Here is a 26,574-nt window from a genome sequence, read left to right as displayed (position 1 = left end):
CAATGGTTTTAATTCTGAGATAAAAGGTGCCTAAAATATGGCAATGTGATGTGTTATAAATAGTGCATTTCCAAATTCCCAGCCCTATATTTAGTATAGCTGCTCCTCGTTTTAATGATACAGAAAACACATGGCAGAGAAATCCAATATTTAAAGCAGGAAGGACTCTTGCCCCAAAGACTGTTGAGTAGCCTCAGCCCCGCGTGTTTGCGATTCCTGGCAGCGTGCTGAGTGACGCCGCTCTGGCAGCTGCTGGTGGGCTGGGAATTGCATCACGGTGCTAATGACAGAATAATAATGAAGTGTTTAACCTCGGACGTCCTTGAGCATAGAGCGAGGTGCCAAGGAACGAAACCAGCCTGCTGTTCCGCCTGGAGAATATTGTACAACACAAACCCACGGCACAGTGGACAGCGAGAAGGAACATCACCCAGTTTCAGTTTCCTCTTTTGTTTTTTGGGGGTTTTTTCACTTTCATTTTCCAAAGGAGAGACCCTGCCAGTGGAGGGGCCGGGGAGCTGAGAGCCTGGCGTTGGAGGGGATCTGTCTTGGAGCCCCACCGGGCTCCCACCAGCTGCTGGCCACGTGTGGCTGCTGCCACTGGGCTAGGACACGGCCCTGGCACCTCACCAGAGATGCTGCCCGTGGGGAGGGGAGGGAGGTGGGAGAGAGGGGCCCAGCCAGCCCAAACTGGCCTGATCTGCCTATGCAACCCCCTCAGCCGGGGGAAAAATAAATACATCAATTCAAAACCTGAGATGGTGTGATGTAGTTGTCTCAAGTGGAACAGAATCCATGATTCTCCTCCCTCTCCTCTATTTTCTGAACGTTTTTTCTTGTAAAAAATGAGACTTCTAATGTACAAAAGATGAAAAGACTGTAAGAAATATTTCCAGGAAATAATTAGGATTTGATGACAGCTGAAAGACACATAGCTTATCCTGAACTCTTGTAATACATATTTTTTAATAAGGCTTTATCACTTCTTCCCTGGTGAAGACTGATTTGCAGTAGAGAGCACGACTGTAAAATGAAACAGTAAAGTACCAGCTGGGGTAACTCAACTTACTGGACTTTACCTGCGAGTTTGACAGTGCTTGACTTTTGAAGGCATGATAAGTAGCTGATTCTATATATGCTTTTTTTTATTCTATGCATGCTTTTTTTGATATTTTCCCCCCTTCTATAACTTCTGATGAATCCTGTTTGACTTCAGACTGGCTGTTCCTTTTGCCACAGATTTTTCACTTTCAACATGTTACAAAAACAGTCATTGCTGAGGGCACTGAGAATCCTGCAGAAAACTGCGTGGGTCTCCCAGTACCAAGGCATTTATACTTAACTCGGCGAGTGTCGCTCCGCGGTGTCAGTACGGTGAAGCAGCCTCCTGCCCTGAGGCTGGAAGAAGCCGTGCAGTGGATGGTTCCAGGAATGGTGCTGCGAGCCAGCTCGCCCTTCTCAGCTCTGTGCCTTGCAGCTGGGGGAGCGCTGTGGGCAACGTCCGCTCTTCTGCTCCCATATGGTCCTGTGTTTGACCAGCTATACACAGTTGACAAGGTTTGCATTCAGAAAGGACTTGGAGTAACAGAAGCATCTTTGTCTCATCTGAATCCAATTTCCAATACAGATATGCCTGCTGAGATCAGACCTTGGTCAACATTTCTAGCCCTCGGTGTGGCAGTGATCTTTCCGAGTGGGAGTTCAGAACAAACCAGTGTTTGTTCTCTGCCTAGTTTGTATCAGCCTGAGATAATTGCTATTAGAGAGTGACAATTACCCTCAGAAGAGTGATCTAAAACAACATGATACTCAAAAGGTAAACCTTAATTTCTTTATTGCTTATGTCAGCATGGAAAGCAAACTGGAAACTGGGAAGTGGAGCCTGCCTATGCCAATGTGGTGGTTAAAATGCAGAGAGAAGTGAAAAGGGAGAGGGGAAAAAGGAGATACAAAGAGTGGGAAGAAAAAATGTCTGGAATAATGCACAGCCTGATCTATAAGCACATTCTTCAGTTGCATGTCCGTCCATTCCCCGGTACAACGGTAAGGCGCTAAAGAAAGAAGAGACACAAGTTTAGTTATCTGTAATAACCCATGTGCCACGGTTTGGTACCCTCCACCCGCAGCGTGGTGTGTTCAGTCAGAGGTACGATTGACCTGGGCCCTGGAGCGCACGGATGTGTGTCCCTGCCCGGCTGCAGCGCAGTCAGATGCCCCAGCGACTCTGCTGCTTCACGTTCCCTCGCCTGGCAAACAAATACAAACTCTTAGATCCAATACAGAGGCAGAAAACTTTGCTGCAATTCTCTGCAGATGTTTAAGGAGCATGTCTACAGCATGCAGACTTGTTTCAAATGACTTCCAAGCTGGGATTTGTTTCATGGGGTCCCATATATAGGTCCTCTGCTGGGGCATGCACCGAAGTCATTGGATTGTTTAAGTCTTTCTGTGTTAAACTGTCCATGAGCTTTTGAAATTGAGTTAACACTGGCCTGGAATTGCCAAGAATTCATGAATTTGAAGTTCAGTGGTCTTCAGCTTTTAATTAACAGAGGTATTTATTATATTATATTTTTAAAACTCTGTCATGGGATCTAATTATTCCAGAAGACCTGGACCATGAATATCAAGAATAAATAAACCTGATGTGCTGGAAATTATGGGGAGAAATCTGCATGTTTATCATTGCTTTCACAAGCTTTCTAGCACATTTTCAAATTGGGTTTGCAGCACTGATGCATTTGTTTTTAACAGAGATGTATGAGTAGAAGAAATGTCTTGGTAAATTAAGAAATGTCAAAGCAAAATTCAACTATGAGGTAGCACAGCACCTTGCCACATTAATTTAAGGAAGTAATTTCATTTCTTACATCAAGGCAGACGTTGTCTTCTTCTGAGCGAGTAACTTGCCATTTTCTTGTGCACTTAAATACATAATCTATGAATCCCAACCAGACATAAATATTCCTTATTTAAACATACTGTGTTTGTCATTTTGAATATTGTGCATGTTGCTACTTTTCTCGGAAAAATAATGAATATGTATATTTTGATTCTATATAACCTGTATGTTGGTGATCACCTGGCATGCACGTTTGGTGGAGCTATTTCCCCCGTGCATCCAGCGCTGCAATAAAGCAAACCCAGGGTAACTCACGTCTGGTAGAATTTTTCTTTAACACCCAACCAGACATAAATATTCCTTATTTAAACATACTGTGTTTGTCATTTTGAATATTGTGCATGTTGCTACTTAGCTGCTTATCAGTAAAGTGATAAATAGTTGAATACTTTTTGTTTTCTTCTCTCATCACAATCAGTAATTTTCTTTTGAATTTAGGAGAAAGAGCCAGAAGAAGAATCATCAAAAATGGGCTGTTAAAGATGCAGCTTGTCTCTTTTAAAATAGATGGCAACTATTCTAAGAACAAAATGTCTCAGAAATCCTTAGACTTTTGAAGATAATGTAAACAAAACAGCAAAAGCATTGAAGTTTCATAATCGCATCATATGCTCAAGACTTTCAGAATTCAGTTATATATTTGATCCACAACTGCTATATATAAGAAAACATGAGTCAGAGAATGTATTCAAAACGTAATGATAATACGTGGCTTAAAACTCGTGGCCATTTTTTAAAGAAGGAATAATTTGCTGTTGATATACTCAATACCATTTCACTGCTCTGAGCTGCAAACGGGTCTTCTGTAGTGTGGCAGGCATTACACATATGTAATCCTCAAAAACCATGGGTATAAAAAAATGAGGAAAAGACTGATGCATTGCTGTTCATTTGTATGCTATGGGTGATTTAGTCTGTTCTTTGAAGTATCCTCACCACGCTTTCCTTCAGTGGTTTACTTGATCTGTGCCTTAGTCAGTCCAGATCTCAGTCTGCAGCCTCAAGACTTCCCCAAACTTACTCCTCTGGGGAACTTCACCGATAAATCCTTGCCCGGCAGATTAAGCATCCTCCTTTTTCTATTGCCGTATGCGAAATAGATGTGCGACTTAAGGGCAAGTGCTCACATACTGCAAATCTGCAACTACAGTGGCCTCGTATCTTCAGGGTCTGATTACAGTGGCATGTCTCGCAATTCATTAATGCCAGGCAAATATGAAAACGAATATGGGCTTAAAATAAGTCCTTGCTGCTCTCTGTCCCAGGCTATTCTTTGGCCTGCTGGAAATAGTCATTGTATGTCATCTAATGGGTGGGTCATCGTGCTATTCTGGGATATTCAAATAGAAATGGGCTTTGCAATCTCCTCAGCTGAGGGTATCTGTAGTATCATGTTGCCCCGAACTCTGATATGAATCATACCACATATAACACAGTTCTCAGAAAATCCTACCGCTCAGTGCTACAGAAGGTTACTCAGGACCTGTTCTCAACAGTGCAGTTATCTCAACAATTTGCAGTGACATATATGCTGAAAAGATAAATTTCCCTCTTATTCTGGTTTCTGTAGTTTTCCATCAAACTTGAAAGATAATTAGATTTCACATGTTTAGAAATTCAGCCATCACAGCTACTGAAGTATCAGAACTGAATAATTGCCCACCAAAGAAAACCTAAAACAACCAACCAAAAATTTCCCAAAGAAACGTAACAAAAGCAAATAGATAAAAGGAGGGAAAATGGATACAAGAAAAATAATACGGGAAAGCGATAGGCACTATAGCAACAAACGTGTAAGTCTAAAGAATATACAAATGTTTCCCAAAACAACTGTTTGCTCCTGGATGTTGCGTATTACGCATTCATCGTAATTATATAATTAAGGCTAGTTCATAGTTTTGCATATACTTCCTAACATTGGAAATTAGTGCCTCAGGGCAGCCTGCCTGCGTGAACGGATTTTAAACAGGTAAGGTACTTCTCAGCTTGTTGGTTCATGAAATGTGGCAGCAAAATGTGAGAGGCTTTATTCAGACAGGTTGTGATTACGGTGTCAGCCTCCCCACTGAATTCTGGAGGTGCTGAACTGAGCTGCAAGTCCAGCAGAAAGAATTTTTAACATATTGATAAAGATGGTGTCATATAATTTCAAAATATGAAACAGTGGCTACATTAAAGAAAAAAAATTATCAATGCTACGTGTAAGTGTACATCCCTTCACAGAATGCAATGCTTTAGGAGAGAAATTTTAAACCCGTGATGAAGTTTTTTGATGTCACACAAAATTAGGAGCCATTATCAATGGAAAACTGCATGATCCTGATGACTGGAGTACTAAGACTGGAAGGAAATTCAGTGGTACAAAGACTGACGTCATGCACATGTGAACTAAGAGCAAAAAAAATCTGTTAGAAACTGGAAGCTCATCAGTAGGAAATAATGGCAGAGGAGAGCGACTTGCACAGAACCTGGCTGATCAGAGGATGGCTGTGGGTGGAAAGTATTGTGCAAACGTGAAGAAAAAAGTATCTTAAGATGCAAGAGGTATCTCCAGCTGAGACAGGAAAGCGTTAGTGCCATTTGTATGTGGAGGAACACTAGGCTTAGTTCTTGTCACACACGTTCAAAAACATTGAGTAGAGCCCCAGGAGGGACACTGTGATGGTCAGGGGAGCGGGCAGTTGTTACTACAGATGGAGATTGCCCTCGTATGAGTGGAATGAGTACAAAAGGGGATACAATCACTGCCTGTAAACACAATGGGGATGGGAATAAGTACTAAAGAACGGCTGACAGGAACAAATGGATAAACTGATCACTAATAAATTAATTCAGATATCAGGGGGATCCTGGAGCAATCAAGCTTTGGAAAGCCTGCTAAAGAGAGCTTGGAGGAAGAAAACAGACAGCTTTAAAGATGAATCAGCATAGGTGTATAGATGGGATCCTGTGAAATGGTTCCATGATAACTGAAGTGGCAGTGGTACTCAGTGGGTAACTTTGAACTCTGTACTCCAAAAGTCCCAAAAGACTGAGGACTGAGGCTGCTGTCACTCCTTGTCATGCCCTTCCCTGTGGCGCCTGTACTCGTACTGTTGACAAATACTGGAGTTTGGCCCTGTGAGCCCATCTCAGAAGGGCAAAGGGCCATGGCTGGGCACCGGATGGGAGCTCAGCCCCCATTTTCTCCATCCAGACTATCCACAAACCCCCTCAAACATGTTTGGTCTGGGTGACAGCCTTGGCCTCTTGTCTCATTTGGGTTCAGACTGCCAGCCAGGCAGCACGGCTGCACCGTCCCGAGCCCCTCTGCCTGCCGATGAGCCTCCTCTGTACACTGCGGTCTGCTGGCTGGCTGCCCAGGAAAGAAAAACATCTGAACTTATGCTAAATCGATTTAATACATTCCAGTGACATATTTAATGATGTAAGCTTCCACAAACTGCACACACAAATGACGTCCCTGCTACGTCGACGTGCTTTACGCTCCATCGGGAGACGTTTGTGATCTGTTGACACACAGAGATACTTAGTGTCCGCTGAAATGTGAGCTGAGGGTCTAAAAATAGGGCAGAGTTTTGTAGGCTGGAGCAGGGAGCAGTCACCCAGCAGGCCCTTGCCCAGGGTACTGTCCAAATAACACCACCAGTCCCTTAGCAACGCTACACCAGTGCTACCTGCCCTAGAAAAGGGGAATTTGTCTCAAGTTCACAGATCATAAATTAAGTTCATTTAAATGCATTCTAATAATAAAGCCTATTTTTTTACTTTTTATTTCAATGGGAACTGTGGCTGGGCATCTATATAGATTACAGAGTTTTGGGGTGCATTATCCCTTTCAATTTATTTTTACAACAGCTGACCTAATGAAGACTAATCTGATCTGAGGCTCAAACAGCTTCCTTCATGTGAACACTAACTAGCGTGGCTATCGTTTTTCCTTCAGCTTTCTGCACTGTCCTCTAATTGCCTGTTTATATGGTGGATACCAAAGGAGTCTGATATTATGCAAGCCTAGATTTTTAATACATAAAGCCAAGGTCTGCTCTTAGTTACCGATATTATTGAGTTTCTGCATCGATTTTACTAGAACAGACCTACATCCATACTGGCACTAATTTTATGTATTTCACAAGTGTTTTTCTTTTGTCAGATCTTACATTACCTGTTAAGTAGTTGAAACAAATACTTTTTGTGACTGCTCAAAGAGGAGACCCTTTTCACCACGCAAATGTCGTGTCATAATACATTCAGCAATTCATACTGCAAGGAAAATACAGAAGAAGGAACAAGGGAACCCATCTTCCTTGGGAAGTTACAAGAGAGAGAAACATAACTGAAAGATTTTGAGTTTGCGTTGCTTTATTTTATGCCTAGGAAGGGATTCCCATATTTCTGCTTCTCACAAGCAAGTCATCTGAAATACCATGACAGACGGGATCTCACCTGGAGTTCCCTACCCTGATGTGCTGAAACACGCTGTGCTGAGGCCGCTTCACTGAAATCCACCAGTCAGCACAATGTGAGAAGACCATCATAGAAATGCTTGTTTCACTCGGCTGTTCTGGTTTTGCTTTTGTCATAAAGAGAAACGTTGGGATTTTATTCATTATAGGTTGGCTGTTTTTTTAAGGAAGTCTCTGTAGGTAGAGACAGTATATTCTATTAGGCCAACCAGTATCTGGAAAGGGTAGAAAAGCTTTGAGAAAACCTTCCTTTGCATATTTAAATTTGATTCAGTAACCCCTGGTGGATTCAGACCCAGCCGAAATGCGCAGCAGCTCAGCGCTGACCCAGACTTTCTGTTAAAGCACTTTCTGTCAGGTCCTGACGTAAAGCTCTGCCACCCCAGACACCCTGCCCTGCTCTTGGATTTCAGTCTGCAGCTCTACCACAGGTGTGGCATTGTTTCTTGCCAAGAATTAGGTTGTTATCTGGAAATTCAAACTCCAGGTGCCCTGGCAAATGAATTGCATCAGGAAAAGCTTTAGAGAAATAAAACCCATTTTGGTAAGATCACTTCGTTTCTTTCAGACATTTTATTCCATAGGCAGTGTCAAAGTTTTTACTTTTTGTCCTGAATCAGGAAACACTGAAAGCAGAACAAAAGACTTGCCAGTATCTCAGGTTGCATCTACATTACGACTGTAGTGCTATTTAGCAGTACCTGAGGCAAATTTAAAAGATCTGGTTTCTGTACCCAAAAGCTGTAACACAGAGTTTCACATGAGCTTGTTTCCTCTGCAGAGAAGCAAAGCAACCTGGCCAACTCTAATGTGTTACCTTAATGTACTACCCTGTGTAAACTTGCATTAACTGAAGGTACAACTGAGTGGAGGCAGGAAATCCTAGACAGGGAGTGATTCAAATCTATTGACTATATTCCTTATCACAGAGATTTTTTTCCAGCCTACAGTTTTGCCTGAATAAGGACCTTCTGTGTGTCTGCCTCTCACTTTTAGTTTTCTCTGATGCTGAAAATGCCAACAGCTCTACATGCAGGAATTCGGTAGTCAGTGTGGGTTGTTTGTTTTGGTTGCTTTTTTTTGTTGGTGTGTGGTTTGGTTTTTTGTTGTTTTTTTAATTATTATTATTATTTCTATGTCCAATTTGAATTGTGTTTTAATTTTAATTTTGGAAGACTGATCAGAGTTTTGGGTAACTGGCACGCTTGGCCAGCAGTCTTGACAATGAAGTTTTAACCATTTGTTCATGGACTCAATCCTTCCCAAGCCATGGAAAGAAAGCTCTGACAACATTTTTCCAGTTTCACGTATAGACCCTTAACAAAAAGTCTGACACCTTGGTTTCGTAAGTAATATGCTCGCACAGAAAAGTGCTGGGGGGGTGGAAGTGTAGCGAGAAGGGTCTTGGGAGCTGACACAAGGCAACTCAGTGTTGGTGCCACTGAACCTTCTGTACTTCCCCCATTTTCTTCTCCTGTGATGTCTGCATACCTCCTCCCCTTCCTGCCTAGAGAGGGGCACATACTGGAAAGTAATTTCCCTGCCCAGCATATTTAGAAACAGGTTAATGACACTGCAACTTTAAATAGCAACAGAATGTGAACAGCAGGATTTATGGGCACAGTCAGTTCATTGAGCAGCAGCAGCTCCCTGGAACCTGAGAGCGAAGCCAGCGCTGTGCAATGACTCTGCACATTAATCCGGGGAGTCTCAGAGTTGCGTCCTCTGCTGTGCTCATTAGCCCCGTGGTGAATTACCTCTGAATGAAAGACTGGCTGGGAAACAGAGATTTCAGGCTGTAGGAACCTGACGACTTTCAACTCACAAGAACACTTTCAAACTCCTCAGGCAGAAGGATTTGAAGTGGATTGTTCCAATAAAAGGTACATCTTTGATGACTCTGTGTAAGGAGAAGCCCACATGCTCCATGGAGTAATCTGACATGTGTCGGAAATCTTGCTATACCAGCAAATTTAGGAAACATGCAGTCATTCTGCTGCATTATCATTAGAAGAGTTGCAGAGGTGCCAGAAGCACCAAATGTTGTTAGGTAGAGTGCAGATATTGCTATTGGTGTAACTTACTCCAAGATTTTAAGTGATACTGAGGTAAAAAAGGGATCAGCAGACAGGAATTTATTATAAATAGCTGCTCTTAGCTATTTTGCATTTTTGAGGAAATTTCTTAGTCAATTCTAAACCAGGAAATTCTTCTGTCCGACTTTCTCCATTAAAAGTGAGATGCCAGATGTCAAAATTCAAATATTGAGGCCAAACTCTGCTGTGTTTATAACATACCAGCATCGCAGATCAGAATTTAGCTAAGGTGCCGGATAGGATTAATCACAGGTTGCTGTGGAGCATCACCCAAAACAGGACAATGATTAGATACCGCGAGAAGTGCCAGATGTAGAAGAAAACATGATGCATACAGGAATAGCCACTAGCCTTAGACGTTTCAATAACAGAGTTTGGAGACAGGATCTACCAGAATATTCAACAATTAGTCATATGGTAATTAATCCCGATGAGTTGGAGTTGTCTAACAGAACCCCTCAGTACCTTACCTTCCCCGTCGGTATGTAACTGGTGCCATTGTACCCAGCAGGTGTTGTTACCATCCCTGTTGCTGTAACTGTGACGTGACACACAGCGGGAAGGTCGGACTTGGGGATCTCCTGGCTTTGACTTGATCGAGGACCAGCAGAGGTGAAACACCTCTATGTCACATGCCTGCTCATTCAAGACCCGAGATACTCATCACCTGAAAGCATCAGATTTTTATTGCTGTATTATACATGACATATTTTTATACATCTATTAATTGCTTAAAATATAAACTTGTATAGCCATCTGTTCTCACTACCGTTACATTCCTATTTTTTCTCCCCCAAATTCTGTTGTACCATGTTCCCACCTTGCATCGTGTATGAGGTAAGTGTGACCTCTTCTCAGCAAGGGCTGCCTTTTACCCTCTTTCTGCAGTTCCGCACACAGTAATGATCCAACTGGTACAGTTGGATTCTACTGAACTTAATATAATATGTATTTTTATTTTATATAATAAATGAATGCCACCAACTCATGAGAAGCACATTTGAAAGAGCTACATAGCTGATACTAAACCACTACAAATCGGTGACAGTTCATCTATTCCACTAAATGTAAATGTCCAGTGGAATGCCCACTTATTGCCTACCAATTGTCCCTCCGATAGTTCTGAATCGATACTGAAAATGGTTGGATATAAAGTACTTCCAGGATAGTAATAGCAGAAGTAATCACAATTCAGCATTAAAAATGTTTTCTTGAGGATTTTTGTCATGAAATTTAAGATACTATTTTAAAACTGATGCCATGAGATAACAATGAGTTTTGATAAAGCCAATACATGAAGTCAGATTCCTCGCTTCCCTGAATTCAGGATATTGGCTGCTCTATTTGTGCCAGCTGGCAAAGGTTCCCAAGGGGCTGCCTGCCAGGTATGTGCCGTCAGAATGCGCCAGCCGCTGCTACTCTTCTTTTTTTCTATCCCTAGACCTCTCCTCCCATGCCAGAGACTATAAGGAGATGATATAGGAGCCAAAAATACGAGCTGCTGTTGGCATAGCTGGGAGACTACAGTCTCTTGGGCTGAATGGAGTGGGAGAAAGAATTTGCCTTATGATTCCTAGATACATCTGAACTGTATTTCCTTACAATCAAGTATAGAACACATTGGGACAACACGAACAGCACTTATCAGTATCCTCAGGCCCTGAGATTCATGTTTAATGGAGTACGAGCCGTGGTTACGTACTGTACCAGTAGAAGAATTAATCTTTTCAGTTATACTGAGATTTCTTTTTCTGTCAGTGTGGGGTATAAAAATCTGACCTGCTAAAGATTAATATGTTAGTAAATGCTTGCAACTTTTTAGGAGTGATAATGAGTTAAATTATTCCTTACTGAAATCTAGCTCTTTCTATCATTTTTTGGAGCCTTCATGTTATGAGCAGAGAGCTATTAACCTTCCCAACTTTGTTGCACGGCTCTTGAGAAGCTGTAGCAGGCTACCTGCAGCTACGCTGAATTATTTATGTGGACTAAGGAAGCTGAAACTATCCCAAAGTCGCCGGCGGTCAGGCCTGCTCGCTGGCTAAAGCAGCTCGATGTGGTGCCCTGCGGCAGGAGAGACCTGGACCAATGACCCCCCTCTTCCTCACCTCTCCAGCTCCCTTCTGCTGGCCGACACCCGCCATAAAGCCTTCAACAGCCGGCTTCCCCCAGCCACACACGCGGTCAGAGATGGGCTGTCTCACAGTCCGTTCCACTGCTGGTTTCGGGTATTTAAAACACATCCCTTCTAAGAAAAATTACAAGTTTTAAAGCGGGAGGCAGGTTTTTCTAACACTTTGACTGAAGGGAGAGAGAGAAGCAGCAGTCAGGCACTGACAGGGTGGGACGGCCGGGCCCGGCGGAGAGCTGCGTGGGGCCGGGCCGCCGAGGGCCGAGCACCCTGAGGAGACGCTGGGCACCGCGCCGTGGCGACCGAGCGCTGCGTGACTAGCGGAGCGGACAGCGGGAACCTGGCTGGACGAGGTGGAAAGCGCAGAGATGAGGCGGCCGGAACGGGGACCGCGGGCCGCCCTGTGCCGCCCGGCGGGGCCGTGACAGACCCCACCGCGGCCTACAGTCTCCCGCCCCGCCAGTGCCATGGCAACGCGAGAGCAGGCGAGCCGGGGCGGAAAGCGCGGTTCTCCCAGCGCGTCCTCTCTGGCCGCAAGAGGAGTTCCTCTCTGTGGCGGCCGCTCCGTCCCCCAATGGGAGCAGGCGGCGGAGGGCATGGCCCGGCATGCAGCGCGGCCCGCGCCTCACTTCCCGGCCTGGCCGCTAAGATGGCGACTCCCATGCACCGCCTCATCGCTCGGAGACAGGCGTGAGTGCAGCGGGCGGGAGGGGCCTTGCGGCGGAGCGGGGGTTTCCACAGGCGAGCCCGAGCGAGGGGGACCCTGTGGGGCAGCACCCTGAGGCAGCCGCTTGCGGGGAGAGGGCTGCGAAGGGGCAGCTGCGGGACCCGGGGGAGCGGGGCCGGGACAGGGCCGGGGGCGGCCCCCACGAGTGGGGCCGGGGGGCCGTAGCGCTTTCTGAGGGCTCAGAGCCCCCCTCCTCGCAGGTGCTCTGCGTCCGAGGCAGAGTGCCGCTCGTCTGTAAGGAAACAGCTGCAAAGTGCGGCTGGGGCGACCCGGTTAGTGACATTGTTGCGGTGAAATGGTGGGAGTGAAAGGATTGTGGAAAAGGAGAGGAAATCATCAAACTTTCGCTTCTGGTGTTAACACTAGTTAGCAGCGCTTTGGGAAGAGGCTACCTTACAGGTGTCAGCATGCCATAGTTTTCAGTGAAGTGTGTAAGATCTTGTGATGCAGGCATTTACTGATCTTCCTTGTGGACTTTAAACAGATTAAAAAATAAGTTCTAGGTTCATGTTATGATCTGTTTACAGAACTATAAAAGAAGGGGGGGGGGACTCCAAACGAGCAATCTTTCTTCAGATATAGACATTACATTTAAGTAATTCTCAATACCTGTTGTACTGTAACCCAGCCGGCAACTAAAACAACCCCACAGCCGTTCGCTCACTGTCCCCCAACAGTGGCATGGGGGAGAGAATTGGGGGAAAAAAAGGTAAAACTTGTGGGGTGAGATAAGGACAGTTTAATAGGACAGAAAAGGAACGGCATAATAATGATAGTGATGATAAAAGCATATACAAATCAAGTGATGCACAGCGCAATTTCTCACCACCCAAAGCCAATGCTCAGCTAGTTCCTAAGCCGTGCCGCCCCCCAGCCACCCCCAGCTATATACAGAGCATGACGCCATATGGTATGGAATATCCCTTTGGGTAGTGAGGTCAGCTGTCCTTGCCGTGTCCCCTCCCAGCTTCTTGGGCACCCTCCCCACCTTCTCGTTGGCAGGGCAGTACGAGAGGCTGAAAAGTCCTTGACTGCTTGACAACAACTAAAATATTCGTGTGTTATCAACATTATTCTCATCCTCGATCCAAAACACAGCACTATGCCCGCTGCTAGGACAAAAATTAACTCTGTCCCTGCCGAAACCAGGACAATGCCAAAGGAATCTGATTGCCAAGCACCAAAATGAGGAACAGCGAACATTTTTGCTTGTTGATGTTAAGTACAGCAAATGCCTGCGTTCACTCTCATGTATTACTTGTGCAGGCTTTTCATTTGTTTGTTAGTTTGGGTTATTTTTGTCTTCCTTAGAATAATTTATTTCTTGTGTTTTGATTTTTGGAGTGTGTTTGGGTTTTTGTCTGATCATAACAGTTGGATAGAATATGGATGACTTCTGCATTGTCTTTCTTTTTTTTTTTACTGATCAGTATAATTTCTTTCCTGTTTTCCAATGAAAACCAGCTTGGAATTTCAAAGTACTTATGCAGTACTTGTTCTTTTAAGTTGCTATTTTGTTCTGAGTCAAGGAATGATTTCTTACATTTTGTGTTATATTGCAATGTTCTTCATGGGTACATCTGCCAGCCTTGGCTTCTAGGTTGTGATCACTGATCTCTGTTAAAAGTTTACTTCAGTCTTGTGCTTTTCATTAGTGTTAAAACTTGTTAGTGCTGATATGGTCTTTATAGATCTGTAGTTGTTGAGCTCTTCTGATCTGTTTTCCTGGTAATTACTTTGCTTCTAGGGCTTGATTTTACCATTTTAGTTTGCATAGAGTTGTCTGCCCAGGTCGTATGAGTAGTACCAAAGCCCTGGAAATACTGAAATATATTATTGTTGCTTTAAACTGCCATTCTGTTCCAGCAGAGACAGCTCTGGGCTAATTTGGAGTACAAAACCAAAAAAGTGAATGTTTTTCTGTGTAGATGAAGAGAAGGGGTATGGTTATTCTGTTTATGTGTAGCTCTTGCGGCAGAGCCAGAAATCCAAGGCAAAACAAAGTGAACCATTCAAAGAAGTTGGGGGTTTTTTTTGTTTGTTACTAGATATACTGCTTCCTGTTCAAGTCTGAGTTAATTGTGCAGCATAGGTTGCAATTTTAATTAGTTTTGTAGTGCTGATTTAGATTAGTATTTCTAAGGCTAGATTATGAAGCCAAATACTCTTTGCATTGAAAAAGGCATGGATGTTCAGAACAAGATTCCCTTCAAGATATAGTAGAGCTGTCGCAAAAGGTGATGGCTAGAGTTGAAAGAGAAGCAATTCACACCTCGTGTTGAAAAGCAACACTCCTTTTGAGAGAAAAGTGCTCACTGCTAGTCTGTTGCTCTTCATGCTCTCTAAATACTAAATTAACAGTCTTGGAACCTCCTCAGCCAGAGCTGTTAATTTCAGATAGCTTAGACGGGCTGGCCTTGAAAAATTAGTGGTTTGGTGTTTGGAAAAATAATAGAAGGTGGAAATAAATTACAGCAGCTGTAGTGAACTGTACGGAAGCTACAAAGTCCTGATTTCAGTCCTGGCTCTAAAAGTAATTTGTGATTCTGACCTTGAGTGAGTCACTTGACTGCTGTATGAGTTTCCTTATTTGTAAAGGAGGAGGATGCCTGTGAGAAGATAGCAAAACAGCTTTTGCAAAGCTTCAGAATAGTGGAGTAAGAGCTAGAATATGAAAATATGAGTTTTCTTCCTTAACTGGCTTCTAAAAATGATCAAAGGATTTTACCACAGGATGAAAACTGAAATGTGGATGTAAAATGCTCACCAAATACTTCAGGTGTTTGGATGGTACAGAGTAGTAAGTGAAGTGTTTGATTTACATTGTGCAAAGAGAGCAAGAATCTGATTGGTCTTATGGTAAACCTTGTGCCAGCCCTTAATGAATCTTAATAAATTCAAATAAGCCACAACTAAGATCATCTCTGATTTACCTGTTCAGAATCCTAGGCTGTCTGTGAGAATTTGGCAGTTTGGTACTTGTGTTAAATTCTAGGATTTGGAAATGAAGCTGCCTGCTTTTTGCTAACAGTATTCTAAAACAGGATTTCAATTAGTTATCTGAAGCAAGCTAGAACCATAAGCAGTTACTGGATAGTAACAAACTGTATGCAGCGTAATCATTCCCAATAATTGTTGTATAATTCTACCCTATAATGCTAAAAGCTCTGCCAATTAAGTTGATCAAAATGTGATTTTGGTGATAGGATTAATCACTGTTCACTGACATGAATGGTCGTAGCAGCGTTTTTCAAAATGCTCGCGTTGTTTATGATATTTGAAGGGAGTGGGAAATTGTGGAATCTTAAGAGTGAGGGAAGACTGCAAGGTAGGCTAACCGGCAGCTAGGGTAAAACTGAAAGGGAAATTTGGTGCAGTTGATGAGTGTGTTGACAGTTGATGTCAGTAGTTCAGCATTTGCTGCTTTAGCAGAAGAAGACTTAAGCTGATGCTCTGGAATAGAGGCAAAGTGTCTCTTTGTTCTCTTTCATAAATAGTTGATATGGGAATGTTTTAATAAATGGAAATGTGTTTGCTTAAATTCTGTTACTGTTCTTGTCCTGATTTAAGATGTATAACAGCTAAAGCACCCATGAATGTCTGATTTAATCATAACTACATAAACCATTAAGAATCCGTATAATTAAAAAAAAATACTTTTTCAATAGGTAGAACAGACTTGGAATCAGTCACTTAAGCAATTCTGCATTTTTATAGGGAGGCAAACAAGCAGCATGTAAGATGTCAGAAATGTTTAGAGTTTGGACATTGGACGTATGAATGTACAGGGAAGAGAAAATACCTGCATAGACCTTCGAGGACAGCTCAATTAGCGAAAATTCTTAAAGAAAAAGAGAAGCGGCTATTACTGCAACAAAGGTAAGACTGGCAGAATGAAAATGTCTAGTTTATTAATGAAAAGGTAATTTTGTATGTGGGTGGGAAAGATGGTGTCCCAGACTATTTTCCATCATCTTTTCTTCCAGCCTGTGTGATGCTTGCTTAATATTAGAGCTGGTTTGTATGTTAGGTGGAATATGTACACTCAGGTCCCACAAAATTAAAATGTTGTTCATTAACACCTGCTTGTCTGAAATACACTTAAACGTTTTTGAACTGTGTGAAACAAAAAAGTGCAGTAAGCTAAAGTTAAAATAGTTGGAGCCTTTTTTTTGTAATGGAGTACTGTTTCCTGAATTCTTTGGTTACTTGATGTCATAGGTTTGTGTGCTAGCACAAGCAGGTGTGTGTGAAGGCTGCAAATGTATTTATAACAGAGAAGCAATTCTTTCACTTCTGTTTAGGTTTGCTGGTAGAGTGTGCAGTTAAAACCGGGTCTTCTGGATACGACCTGCCACCAGGTCTGTGCCACTACAACTCCTGTACATGGTTCAGTATGAGCTGTGGTGGTTAAATAGGTGAATGAGAGTTGGACTATCAGGTGGTTTTAACTCTCAAGCATAAAGTAAAAACATCTCCCTGAATTGCACAATTATTTCCCTTTTTGACATCTGAGGAAGTGAAAGATACCTGCCGCTAAACAGAAAAAATCTAAGCAAAACTCTGCATGCGTAATGTGTTTTCCTTTCCGGTTTGCTCCGAGTAGACTTTAATGCTTCCCCCAAGTTTAATAATTGTTTTAACAAGCAGCTGCAGATGACAAAGAGAAAACTAGTGTGCTGCACTAGTTTTCCATGATATTTCTATGTGTGAGGGTCTCCATTCTGCCATTGCAACTCAGATTTAGTTGTGGTGGCTGAAGAGTTGTTGCCTCAGCCGCACTGAGGGACAGTATCGTTTACAGCCATTGCAGCTAGAACTGCTGAGGATTTGGAAACATACCCCCTGTTGCTGCCACTTGCAGCTCAGTGTGTTGGCTGTAGGTCATCACTGCTGCCAGGATGTGAGTTATGGAAGAATGTTCACACCTTGTGCTCTGTTATCTTAATGGGGAAAGAAAATGGGTGGTGACCTTTGGCAGAGAGGTCTGGTTTGACTTAGCTGCGTCAACTGAGGCAGCAATAGGAATCAGAGTGCTGAAACACTGACTTAAGTGGAAGCCCATTAGCTTGTATTAAGAGTGACATAAAGTGTTTGGTTTTGAAATTAATTTTGATCCAATGAGTAGTTCTGAAGTAATTATAATCCCCTAGTAGTCTAGATATGAACTCAGGAGCGCTTAGGCTCTAAAACTTGCTCCATTTGGAGACAGACTTTGCAACAGTTCTGCAGAGACTCAAGATTTTTAAGACAAAGATTGAATTTAAGACTCTTCCTTGTTCCTTTTCTACCCTATTTCTGTTGAATTCTACAGGTTATCATTGGAAGATAGTGAATTGAGGGCAAAATTGTTTGTTGCCTGGCTGTTGTGCTTGAGTCTGCATATAGGATAATATTATAGAGTTACAGGCTGGTGCAGCGTCTGCCATGACTGGAGGTTTTTGAGTGTGTAACGGTCCACAGTGCGATGGGTATGTGGTGTGCAGTCATCTCATAAAAGAAAGATTAAGTAATCCTTGATGGGAACAGTTTTTAATCCTGGTTAAACTGGGCTGGATTCATACTGGTTATATCATCATAAGCTCTCTGAAGCTCCTTAACTGTGCCATGAGGCATCCAATTCCTTAGATGCCAATGTCACACTTTTACTTACTGCGTAGCTTGTTTTGGAAGGTTATTTCTTATCTGCAGAGAAGTTGGGTCTGCTACAGGTCTGCCTCAAAGTATTTGTATCATCGTCTTTAAAGGTCTAATAATGAATCATTAACCAGAAGGCAAACATAGTCTAATAAAGTTAATATTTACTTTTTGAGAGCCACTTACAAGATTTTTCAGCATTAACTCCTTTCAGCAGTTGTTCCAGGATCTATCTGTTTGTCCAGTATCGACCCCGTGATTCTGATAGACATCATGGAGGTTTCGCTTCCTGGCCTCAGTAAAGCCCACAGCTTGCCTGTTCTAGAGTAGGAGTTGGGAGGGGAGGAATGGTGAGAAAATGCTTATTCCTTAGCGATGTTACTGCATTGAACCAAACCCACGGTCTCCGAGTCTTATTTATGGTTCTGGAGACAGTGTGGTGCCACAGGGAAAACCACCAACTGCCATGAAAAAAATTTGTTTGACCTGCAGGGGACTGACCCCTCTAGTTGCGTAGTTCCAGAGAGTAGTGGACTCCTATACTTATCCATACGTTAAACGCTAGAGGGAGGCCAAGACCTGTGCCCGGGTTACGCAAGGCTGAATTAGATCCTGTCTTCTGAAATGTGCTTTGGGAGCTAATTCTGTTTGCTCACAGGGATTTTCCTATCTGTGAAACACCTGGTTACCTATGGTGAGGGGATAAGGCCTCAAGAGTATAAATATTAACAGCATTCAGCAGTCAGGAGGGATTATAATTTGGTTCAAAATCTGAATCTTCCTTTTGCCCACAGGAGATTGAGAGGAGTGTGGAAAACTCTTCTGTGCAACTATAATATTTTCATACCATATGCATGAAAATAAAAAATTGAAAAGTCCCATTTTTCTGGCATACAGATGGCATTGAGTACTTTTATTGAAATATAGTTTACACTTAACACTTTCTTCTTTCTACCCTTTTCTGGAGTCTTTTCCAACACATGCTGTTGTCTGATTTCTAAATGAGATATATTTGCAGTTTTTGCTTTTATTTCTGTGTATTTAAGATGGCTTCCAGTAATAGGTTTCAGTTGAGGATAAAGTATCCTGGTTTATGAAACAATGTACAACTTCCTCATAGATCAGTTGCACGTTAAGCATGTTACAAGTATATGATGAAGGTCTACTTTAATCACACATGTACATTCCAACGTTGAATTATGTGCTGTATATCTGCAGTGGATGGAGAAGAGCAGGTGACTGGTACATTTGACTGAAATAATTTTATTTTCTTTTAAAAAAAAAAACCAAACAGAAGTGAAGACTGGTTTAAAAAGAAAATCTTTTAGTGTTTTGTTAAAAGAAACTTTCTTCTGTGTCATTTACAACTTCCTGTGAACGTGGGAATCTGAAAGACAAATAGCTGAAAAGCATCAGTATAAATAGATTGTTCTGTGTCTTTTTGCACTTGAAAGAAATACATGGTTAAAACTACAGACTAATTCATTGTTTTACCCTTTGTTTCAATCGATTCAGTTATTGCTAAATGTAGGCACACAGAACTTTTTTTGGTATCCTTATCTCCTCTGTTTTTTCCATCCCAAAATGTTGTTGTCCATATAATATGAAGAGTAAAGCATACTTAACAGAGAAAATTAGGGGTGAATTGCTGCTGCTTTTTTATTTATTTTCCTCATTTGTAAGTATTGTTGTTTTTCTGGTTTGAATAGTGGCTGAGAATAGATGCCAAATGAACTTTGGGTGATGTGGCTCTCTGCCGGTGGGATACCAGTTTTCTAATATTAAACTCAGCTCCACTGTGCTACTATTTATTTAATTGTCCTGCTGTATTAATCACAGCCATTGTTTTTCCCCCCCCTTAATTAGCACTGGAGAAAGTACTGCAGAAAGGAAGACCAAGAAAAAAAGGTATGTGGGGAACAAAGACAAGTTGTGCAGGTGTTTTGTGTGTGATCTTGCACTGGGTATTGCGGCAGGCAATGTGGAAGGGGCATGTGGGGAAAGTCAATATTGCAAATACAATTCTGATGTTACTGCTTTTAGCCTGTTACAGGCATTTGTACACAGACATTTGGAGAATGTCTACTCCTCCCTGTCCAAAAACTCTAAATTCTTTGTCCTTTGCTTTTTTCCCTACTGATTGTCCTATCTCTTACATGATCTTGCTTTAATAATAAAAATCTTCCTATTTCTGCCTCAAAGTTCAAGTATATTTTAAACAATTGTGTGAGACTGGCGTACTGTTTTCCAGTTGGTAATCGCTTCACCTACCCATCTTGCTCTTCCTTTTCACTCCTAGCTCCTAGCAGCTGTGTCTCCCAGAAGCTTTGTCTATTTGTCTAGAGAATGAAAGAAAGCATCTAAAAAAACCCCAACAAACCCACAACCCCAAAACCAAACAAAAAAACCCCCAATCCCAGACCAAAACAAAATTCAGGAAATACCCCCCCAAGTACTAATTTGAGGCAAGAACTCTTTCTCCTTTATTTCTACTTCACTTTGCAGTAACGTTTGCTTGGGAATTCGCTTCTGTCTTTATTAGCAAAACCCTGTCAGGATCAGCGGGAACCCTGGCTGTAGTACTCCTGCTAATCAGGTCCCGACTTCTACTTATGGGGGATGTCTGACCAGTAATCGCCTCATTATTTCTTCCCATTTAGCTGACTGTTCTCTGTCTCTAAATCTAATCTTCTAAAAACAGTTTTTGGAAGATTTGTTAAGGCCTTTTCCTTTAAATAAGCCACAGCAGTTTTTTAAAACACACCTTTATTTTAGGCTGTCATGTGGAATGTGGCTTTATTGGAATGCTTCTTGGTGAGAGTCTTCGTTCTACTATCAGAATGTGTTTTATCAAAGGCTCCTTTCTCAGTGTCCATTTACTGTTTGAGTTACATGGGACCAGTGAGATTGTAAATTAACTGATGTCTGAACAACGTAGTTCAAACCTCTTCCTTCCTCAGCTTTCTCATATGCTGCAGTCTTCTACTTGGCGTAATGATTTTCAGAGTATTTGAGGTCTAAACTAATGCAAAACCAAAAAGAGCAAAAGAATTTATGGAAGAGGGGGTGGATGGTCACTTTTTCCTTAAAATTTTAACTCTTCTAGGTTTGAATTGTTATCTTGCTTTTATGCAAGCACCGAATCCATCAATATAAATTTCTTTCCAGATCATTTGCTATTTATATTTTTATTATGATACAGGAAGAATTAAATGCAGAAAATTGAGCAAAGTGTTACCATTGAATATGTAAGTTCTAGATTAAAAAAAATTGCAAAAGTTAGGGTTCTGGCAGAAGTGAGCACTAACCTTTTACATACTGTATGTTTGTTTTGATATAAACAGTAATAAGCAGGCTACAGGCTTAACCAGAAAAACAGGAACAGGCAAACCAGCGGTTGTACAATCTTATGACCTCAGGTGACACGGAGCTGTATTCTGGATGCACGTTGCCTTCAATGTTCCCATGCAGCATACTTTAGTTATTAGTTGAAAGCCCACTTCATGCTTGGATCACATGCTACTTAAATCTACCTGTCTGAAGGGTAAAATCATGTCTTGATTCACTTCTTTCTTCAGGCACCCAGCTGTGATTGTGCCCAAAACTGTAGATTTGATCTAAGTAGCAAGTTTAAAATCACCTGGGGTTGTTTGATGATTGCAATAGGATTAGAAAGGACAAAAAGTCTCAGAGAGGGCTGATAGCATGTGTTACAATCATACAAGATAGTAACATTTGTGAACTTGTTCTGAGGAGAATGAAAGCTTCTCTGCTGGAGAAATCTTGTGCTTTTACATTGGTGTAGTAGACCCAAAGATCTTCGATCTACCAGTCTATAACATCTGGGCTGTCACATCACCTAATTAGGACCAGGAGAACTAGTGAATTTTACTTGCTCCCATCTCCATCCTCCTTCTGTAACCACCAACAGGCCGCATATTGCATCACCCAATAACAAGTATCTGCTTGTTTCTTCTCTCATCAATCTACTATCGCCTTCCTCTACGAGAAGCAGTATTAAGTGTTATATTCTGATGTTTCTCTGAGTGGATTTCAGATTATAACCTAAATAATGGAGGTCCATGGACTGCTCCTATGGATTCTGTGCAAGGTGATTAGGAAAAGAAAGTTCAGTCAAAGTTGTTGTTCAGAGGATCCTCTGACTGATTCTCATCCGTCTAAATGGGTTTGTACATCTTAATGAAACTGTTTTGATTTAAACTACTAGCCCTTTGTTGTTGTTGTTTTCTCATCTTAAGACTAGTTTTTCATAATCATTAAGTCTGTATTTAACCAGCCCTTATGGATTTATCTGTAATAAATAGCCATTGTGTCTGCATGCACAGCGAAAACAGATTACAGATGTTATAAAAACATCAGTGGTTTCATAGCTTACTGCATGCTTCCAGATTTGTCAGCTGACATGACCATGGCTGATATGATGAAAAAACATTGCTCTTTCTCTAATAGCCTTAACATCGGCATTTCCTGAGTTGTAATATTTAAGCAAACCCTCTGATAAAGAACTACTACCTTAATTTTCCAATGGAAAGAAGATTCTGCGTTGTTATATCTAGCATTTTTGGATGCTGTTTGGTTGACTTGGTGGGAAGCAGGGTGAATTAATACTTTACACTTTGTTTGGAGAAGGATCTATGGGAGAATTAAATTGTACTTTCTTGGAATTCATATTGCCTTACATAATCAGAGACCTTGATCTGGAAAAAAAGCTGTCTCACTAAGGGCTAAACATGAAAAAAAAAATTGCAGAGGATACAGATACCTACTTTGCTATGTTCGTAATTCTGTCTTTACCTTGGACTCCTTGTCTTTACCACTCCTTGTCTTCCACTCTGAAGACATAAGCATCCTGTAGTGGCAGGTAATTTGGGGTCTCTTGCCACGAGTAATCTAAGAATATTTTCTGTTGGGTACAGTTCTGACATTTGTGAAATTGCTGATGAAACTTCCACTGATTTTGACATTGCCAAAATTTCCCCTCTTATTACAGTGGTGTGCTGGTGCTGGCACCAAAAAATTTTCTTTGATAATTTTTCCCCAAGGCTTTAGTAATACAGGACATTCATGTTTCTCCTGCAGCCTTGTTCTTCTATTTAGCCACGTCAGTAGACATTCCTCATTACTGTGAACAGTAATGCAGTCCTGTTTGGGCTTACCTCATGTACGTGGTGTCACTCTGCTGTTGCTCAAGTGGCCAAAATGCATTCGTTCAGAATTGGGGGAGAGGAACAGGGATTTGTCTAGATTGTCAGGCCTGGAAATTTTCAGACCAAAGAATTGATCTTTGGATTACAGCACAGTACAAAGAACACTGTGTATTGAATGCTGTCTCTAGCAGGCCTGTTCTCATCTGTGTATTTGTTTTCTTTCAGATCTAAAAGCGTCACCAGTTCCAGCAGCAGTAGCAGTGCCAGTTCGGCTAGCGATTCCTCATCTGACAGTGAAGATTCTTCTACCTCCTCTTCGTCTGATGACAGTGACAGTGATGAGAGCTCCTCTACTTCCTCATCTTCTCCATCCTCGAGTAGTACTTCCTCCTCTTCAGAGTTCGAATCAGATTCTAGTTCCTCCAGCAGTAGCAGCAGCAGCACAGACAGTAGCTCTGATGATGAGCCACCAAAGAAAAAGAAGAAGAAATAGTGCGGTACAGTGTAGAACTGTTGTTCAGTGAATGATAACACTCTTCAAAGATGTTTTGAGCACATGGTTGCCAAGCAGTTTAACTGGTCAACATTTCTACTGCTAAAACTTTCTAAATGTTTTGCATAGTTGTTCATAGGACATGAAAGGTATTAAATGGCACGTGAGACTTACTGAAAGAGTATTTTTGTGGTTTATCCTTTTATGGAAAATTTTACTTTTTTAGTTCAAAAATCTATCATCAGATTTGTTTATATGAGCTAAGGTCCACTAACCTGGATGTTTACATGCTGGAAAGCAAAAGCTTTTTATCACAGATAATGCTGTGCATCATATGCTACTAATCTGTTTATGACAGCTTCACTTACATTTAGAAAATCCTCTAAACTATTAGAAGCGAAAGTTTTACCCTGCTGGCTGTAGAGCACTGTCATTGTTGAAACTGAATGCACAATGTTGCACACAGAGGGCCTTCCATCTCACTGTTAACAAATGTATTATATGCTGCTGAGCTTTTTTTCTGACGGCTTTTCCTGATGCTTCCAGGTCGAGTCTTAACTGCAACATAAAACTTTAAATAGTGTTCATTTGTTAATGATCAATATACTACTTGTACTGTACAGAGGCTTTAGTCTTTTCAACTCGCCCGTTTCCTTAGCTCATGCATTTGTAGTATTTTCTGAGACACAAAGTGTCTTTTGCAGCGGTGTCTGTAAGAAAGAGGAAAAGTGCACAGTGGAAGAATTATGACTGATGCTGCTTAGGAGTTTCATCTTTGTGCCTTTTTTGTAAATTAAATGTATCCTAGTGTGAGAAGGGCTTGAGTGGGTGTTTTTCAGAACTCCATTAGCTTTCCATACAGAATACGGTCAGTAGAACGAGAGAAATAGTAGTAACGAACGAAAATGGGCACTATTTTCAAGGAGATAGGAAAAAGGCTATTTTCACTGGCTGCTCAGTAAGAAAAGGAGTCGCCTTTAAACAGAGGTCCCAAAGGAAAGTGTTTCCCTTCTGATATTTTTGCAAAAAATGGTTGCGTAATGCAAGATTACCAATCCGTGTTGTCGGGCACACAGTGACTGGCATTATAGTCTGTGGTATAATCAGTCCCTTATTTTTATGTAAGAGCGCGTACGTGTTTGTGAAAATCAGGCATGGGAGAAGCAAGTTAGTGCAAAAAACCCCAAACCCAACAAAAGCAAAATCCAAACATACTGCAGAACAAGTATTGCTGGTTGCAAATTGGAAGTTATTTGTTCTTTTGGTGAATTGAAGCAGTTGGCATTAGTAGTTTAATTTGTGATGCAGTCTCCTAAATTTCTTATCATTGGAGTACCCTTTTTTGGGGAGGAGGCATCACATGTGGAAGAATTCTTGAATATCTTGGTTTAGGTAAAATATAGTAACTAAACTATTTTTTATATTTTTATGGAGAAAGTAGTGTGTAGAATTAATTTTGAATAAACTGTGCTTATTTAAATGTTTGAAAATATGTATGTTGTGTGTTTTAGTCTGTAATCATTATTGTGTTTTACAGAACACTCTGCAGACTGTAAATAAAATTACCAGAAAATTGTTTAAGTCTTCTTGAGTGAATGTACCATTTAATGGGAAAGTTAATAAATTATTAAACAGTAGTTGCTACATTCATGCTTACTGCAAATCCAAATGTAAGTGCTGTATAATAGTTAAGGAGGTTTGTGGAAGTCCTTTGGAATATGGGAATTTTTAAGTGCATCGCCAGCAGTTCCAGCAGGCTCCACGTGATGACTGGAGCGAGTGTGGTGGCGAATTTGCTGTCGGGGACCTCGTCGTCCTGTGGGTGCTGCTGGAAGGGGTGCGGAGCCCACCTGGGTGCGGGTCCCACGCTACGAGGGATATAGGCTTTAGTTCAGCAGGCGCTGGGCTGGGCAGCAGCGTGGATGTGCAGGGGGTTGTGGTGAGGAACAGGCGGTCCTGCAGAAGGGAGACGATGGGGATGGAGGCTTGGCTGCCCTGGCCGTCCCCTTAAGACCATCTTGTACGTTTGTTTCTTTAGCGCTGCTGGCGTTTGTGCGTAGATGGTTTCGCCAGAAGTGCACTGCTTCTCACAGACATATATTCCGCCTGTTAAGTTGTCTCTGCCTAGAAAAGAGAAGTTTAAGATTCTCGGACAACTAATTACGAAAGTTGGTCATTCAGTTCAGAGGGCTGGTCTCTTGGACATCTGTTGATGTTTGGTGTCTACAGCCAGGCGAATTGGGTCTGTTCACAAAGGCAAAAGGAAGCACTTGTGTATGTTGGGTTCTGTCAGCAGGAGCTGGGATAAGGTAACAGAATTACAGATGATACTAAGGAACCTTAATTTAATTTCTGGTCTGCTGTTGGCTCGTGAGTGGAGATTCAGAGAGATGGCTTGCTGCTCTTACTGGCTGATGCTGCCAACTGCTGATTTAACTCCGACACCAACCATAAATCCCTCTGTACTCAGAATTTTAAAAAAATGTTTAATTTCAGAGTCAATATTTTTGTTGGCTTTTTTAAATTGCCCTTTCTGTTTAACTTGTCTCCAAATATTCTTATTTTACAGAGTAAAACCCACCAGCCTGTCAAGAGCCTTGCCAGTTCATCTTTCACTAGATCCCATCCTGATTTCTTACTGGATGCTTTGAATCAAACTTTTTTCAACAGGAAAGGTATTTCTTTAATTACTTAACTGCCTTCCAAAGCTCTAGGTTAAGTACAAAAGATCATTAATGTTAAAAAAAAAAAAAATCCCCACTAACTAGGAATTGTTATGTTTACTAAGCAGTTACGTGAGACTTGTGTGGCTCTGAACAACCTCAATTTAATCTTTCCAATTACAAATAAAGCTGCTATTGCTACTTGAAGGGAAGTGATTGATGCAGTCTGGTAGAAGAACAGCCTGGGGAAGAGGCATGGCATTGCAGGGAGAAACACTGCGAACTGAGGGG

The 26,574-nt window shown here is 41.8% G+C and overlaps 1 protein-coding gene and 1 long non-coding RNA gene across 2 annotated transcripts; one reads left to right on the top strand and one right to left on the bottom strand.

Moving 5' to 3' along the window:
* Positions 1–997: 997 nt before the first annotated feature.
* On the bottom strand, positions 998–12,144 carry LOC142603814 (uncharacterized). The gene is made up of 3 exons (XR_012837689.1): positions 11,573–12,144; positions 9,935–10,131; positions 998–2,051 (listed from the first exon to the last, which is right to left on the bottom strand). It is a non-coding gene; the product is annotated as an uncharacterized LOC142603814 (long non-coding RNA).
* Positions 12,145–12,227: 83 nt separating this feature from the next.
* On the top strand, positions 12,228–25,196 carry ZCCHC10 (zinc finger CCHC-type containing 10). The gene is made up of 4 exons (XM_075766256.1): positions 12,228–12,285; positions 16,040–16,201; positions 19,826–19,867; positions 23,353–25,196. The coding sequence occupies exons 1-4, from the start codon at positions 12,245–12,247 to the stop codon at positions 23,618–23,620; spliced, it is 513 nt and encodes a 170-aa protein (XP_075622371.1). The 5' UTR covers positions 12,228–12,244; the 3' UTR covers positions 23,621–25,196.
* The last annotated feature ends 1,378 nt before the right edge of the window (positions 25,197–26,574 follow it).

This window comes from Balearica regulorum, chromosome 14, assembly GCF_011004875.1.
Source record: "Balearica regulorum gibbericeps isolate bBalReg1 chromosome 14, bBalReg1.pri, whole genome shotgun sequence".
Taxonomy (NCBI): domain Eukaryota; kingdom Metazoa; phylum Chordata; class Aves; order Gruiformes; family Gruidae; genus Balearica; species Balearica regulorum.
Note: the sequence above shows the minus strand (reverse complement) of the source record. Positions and strands in the feature narration are given on the sequence as shown.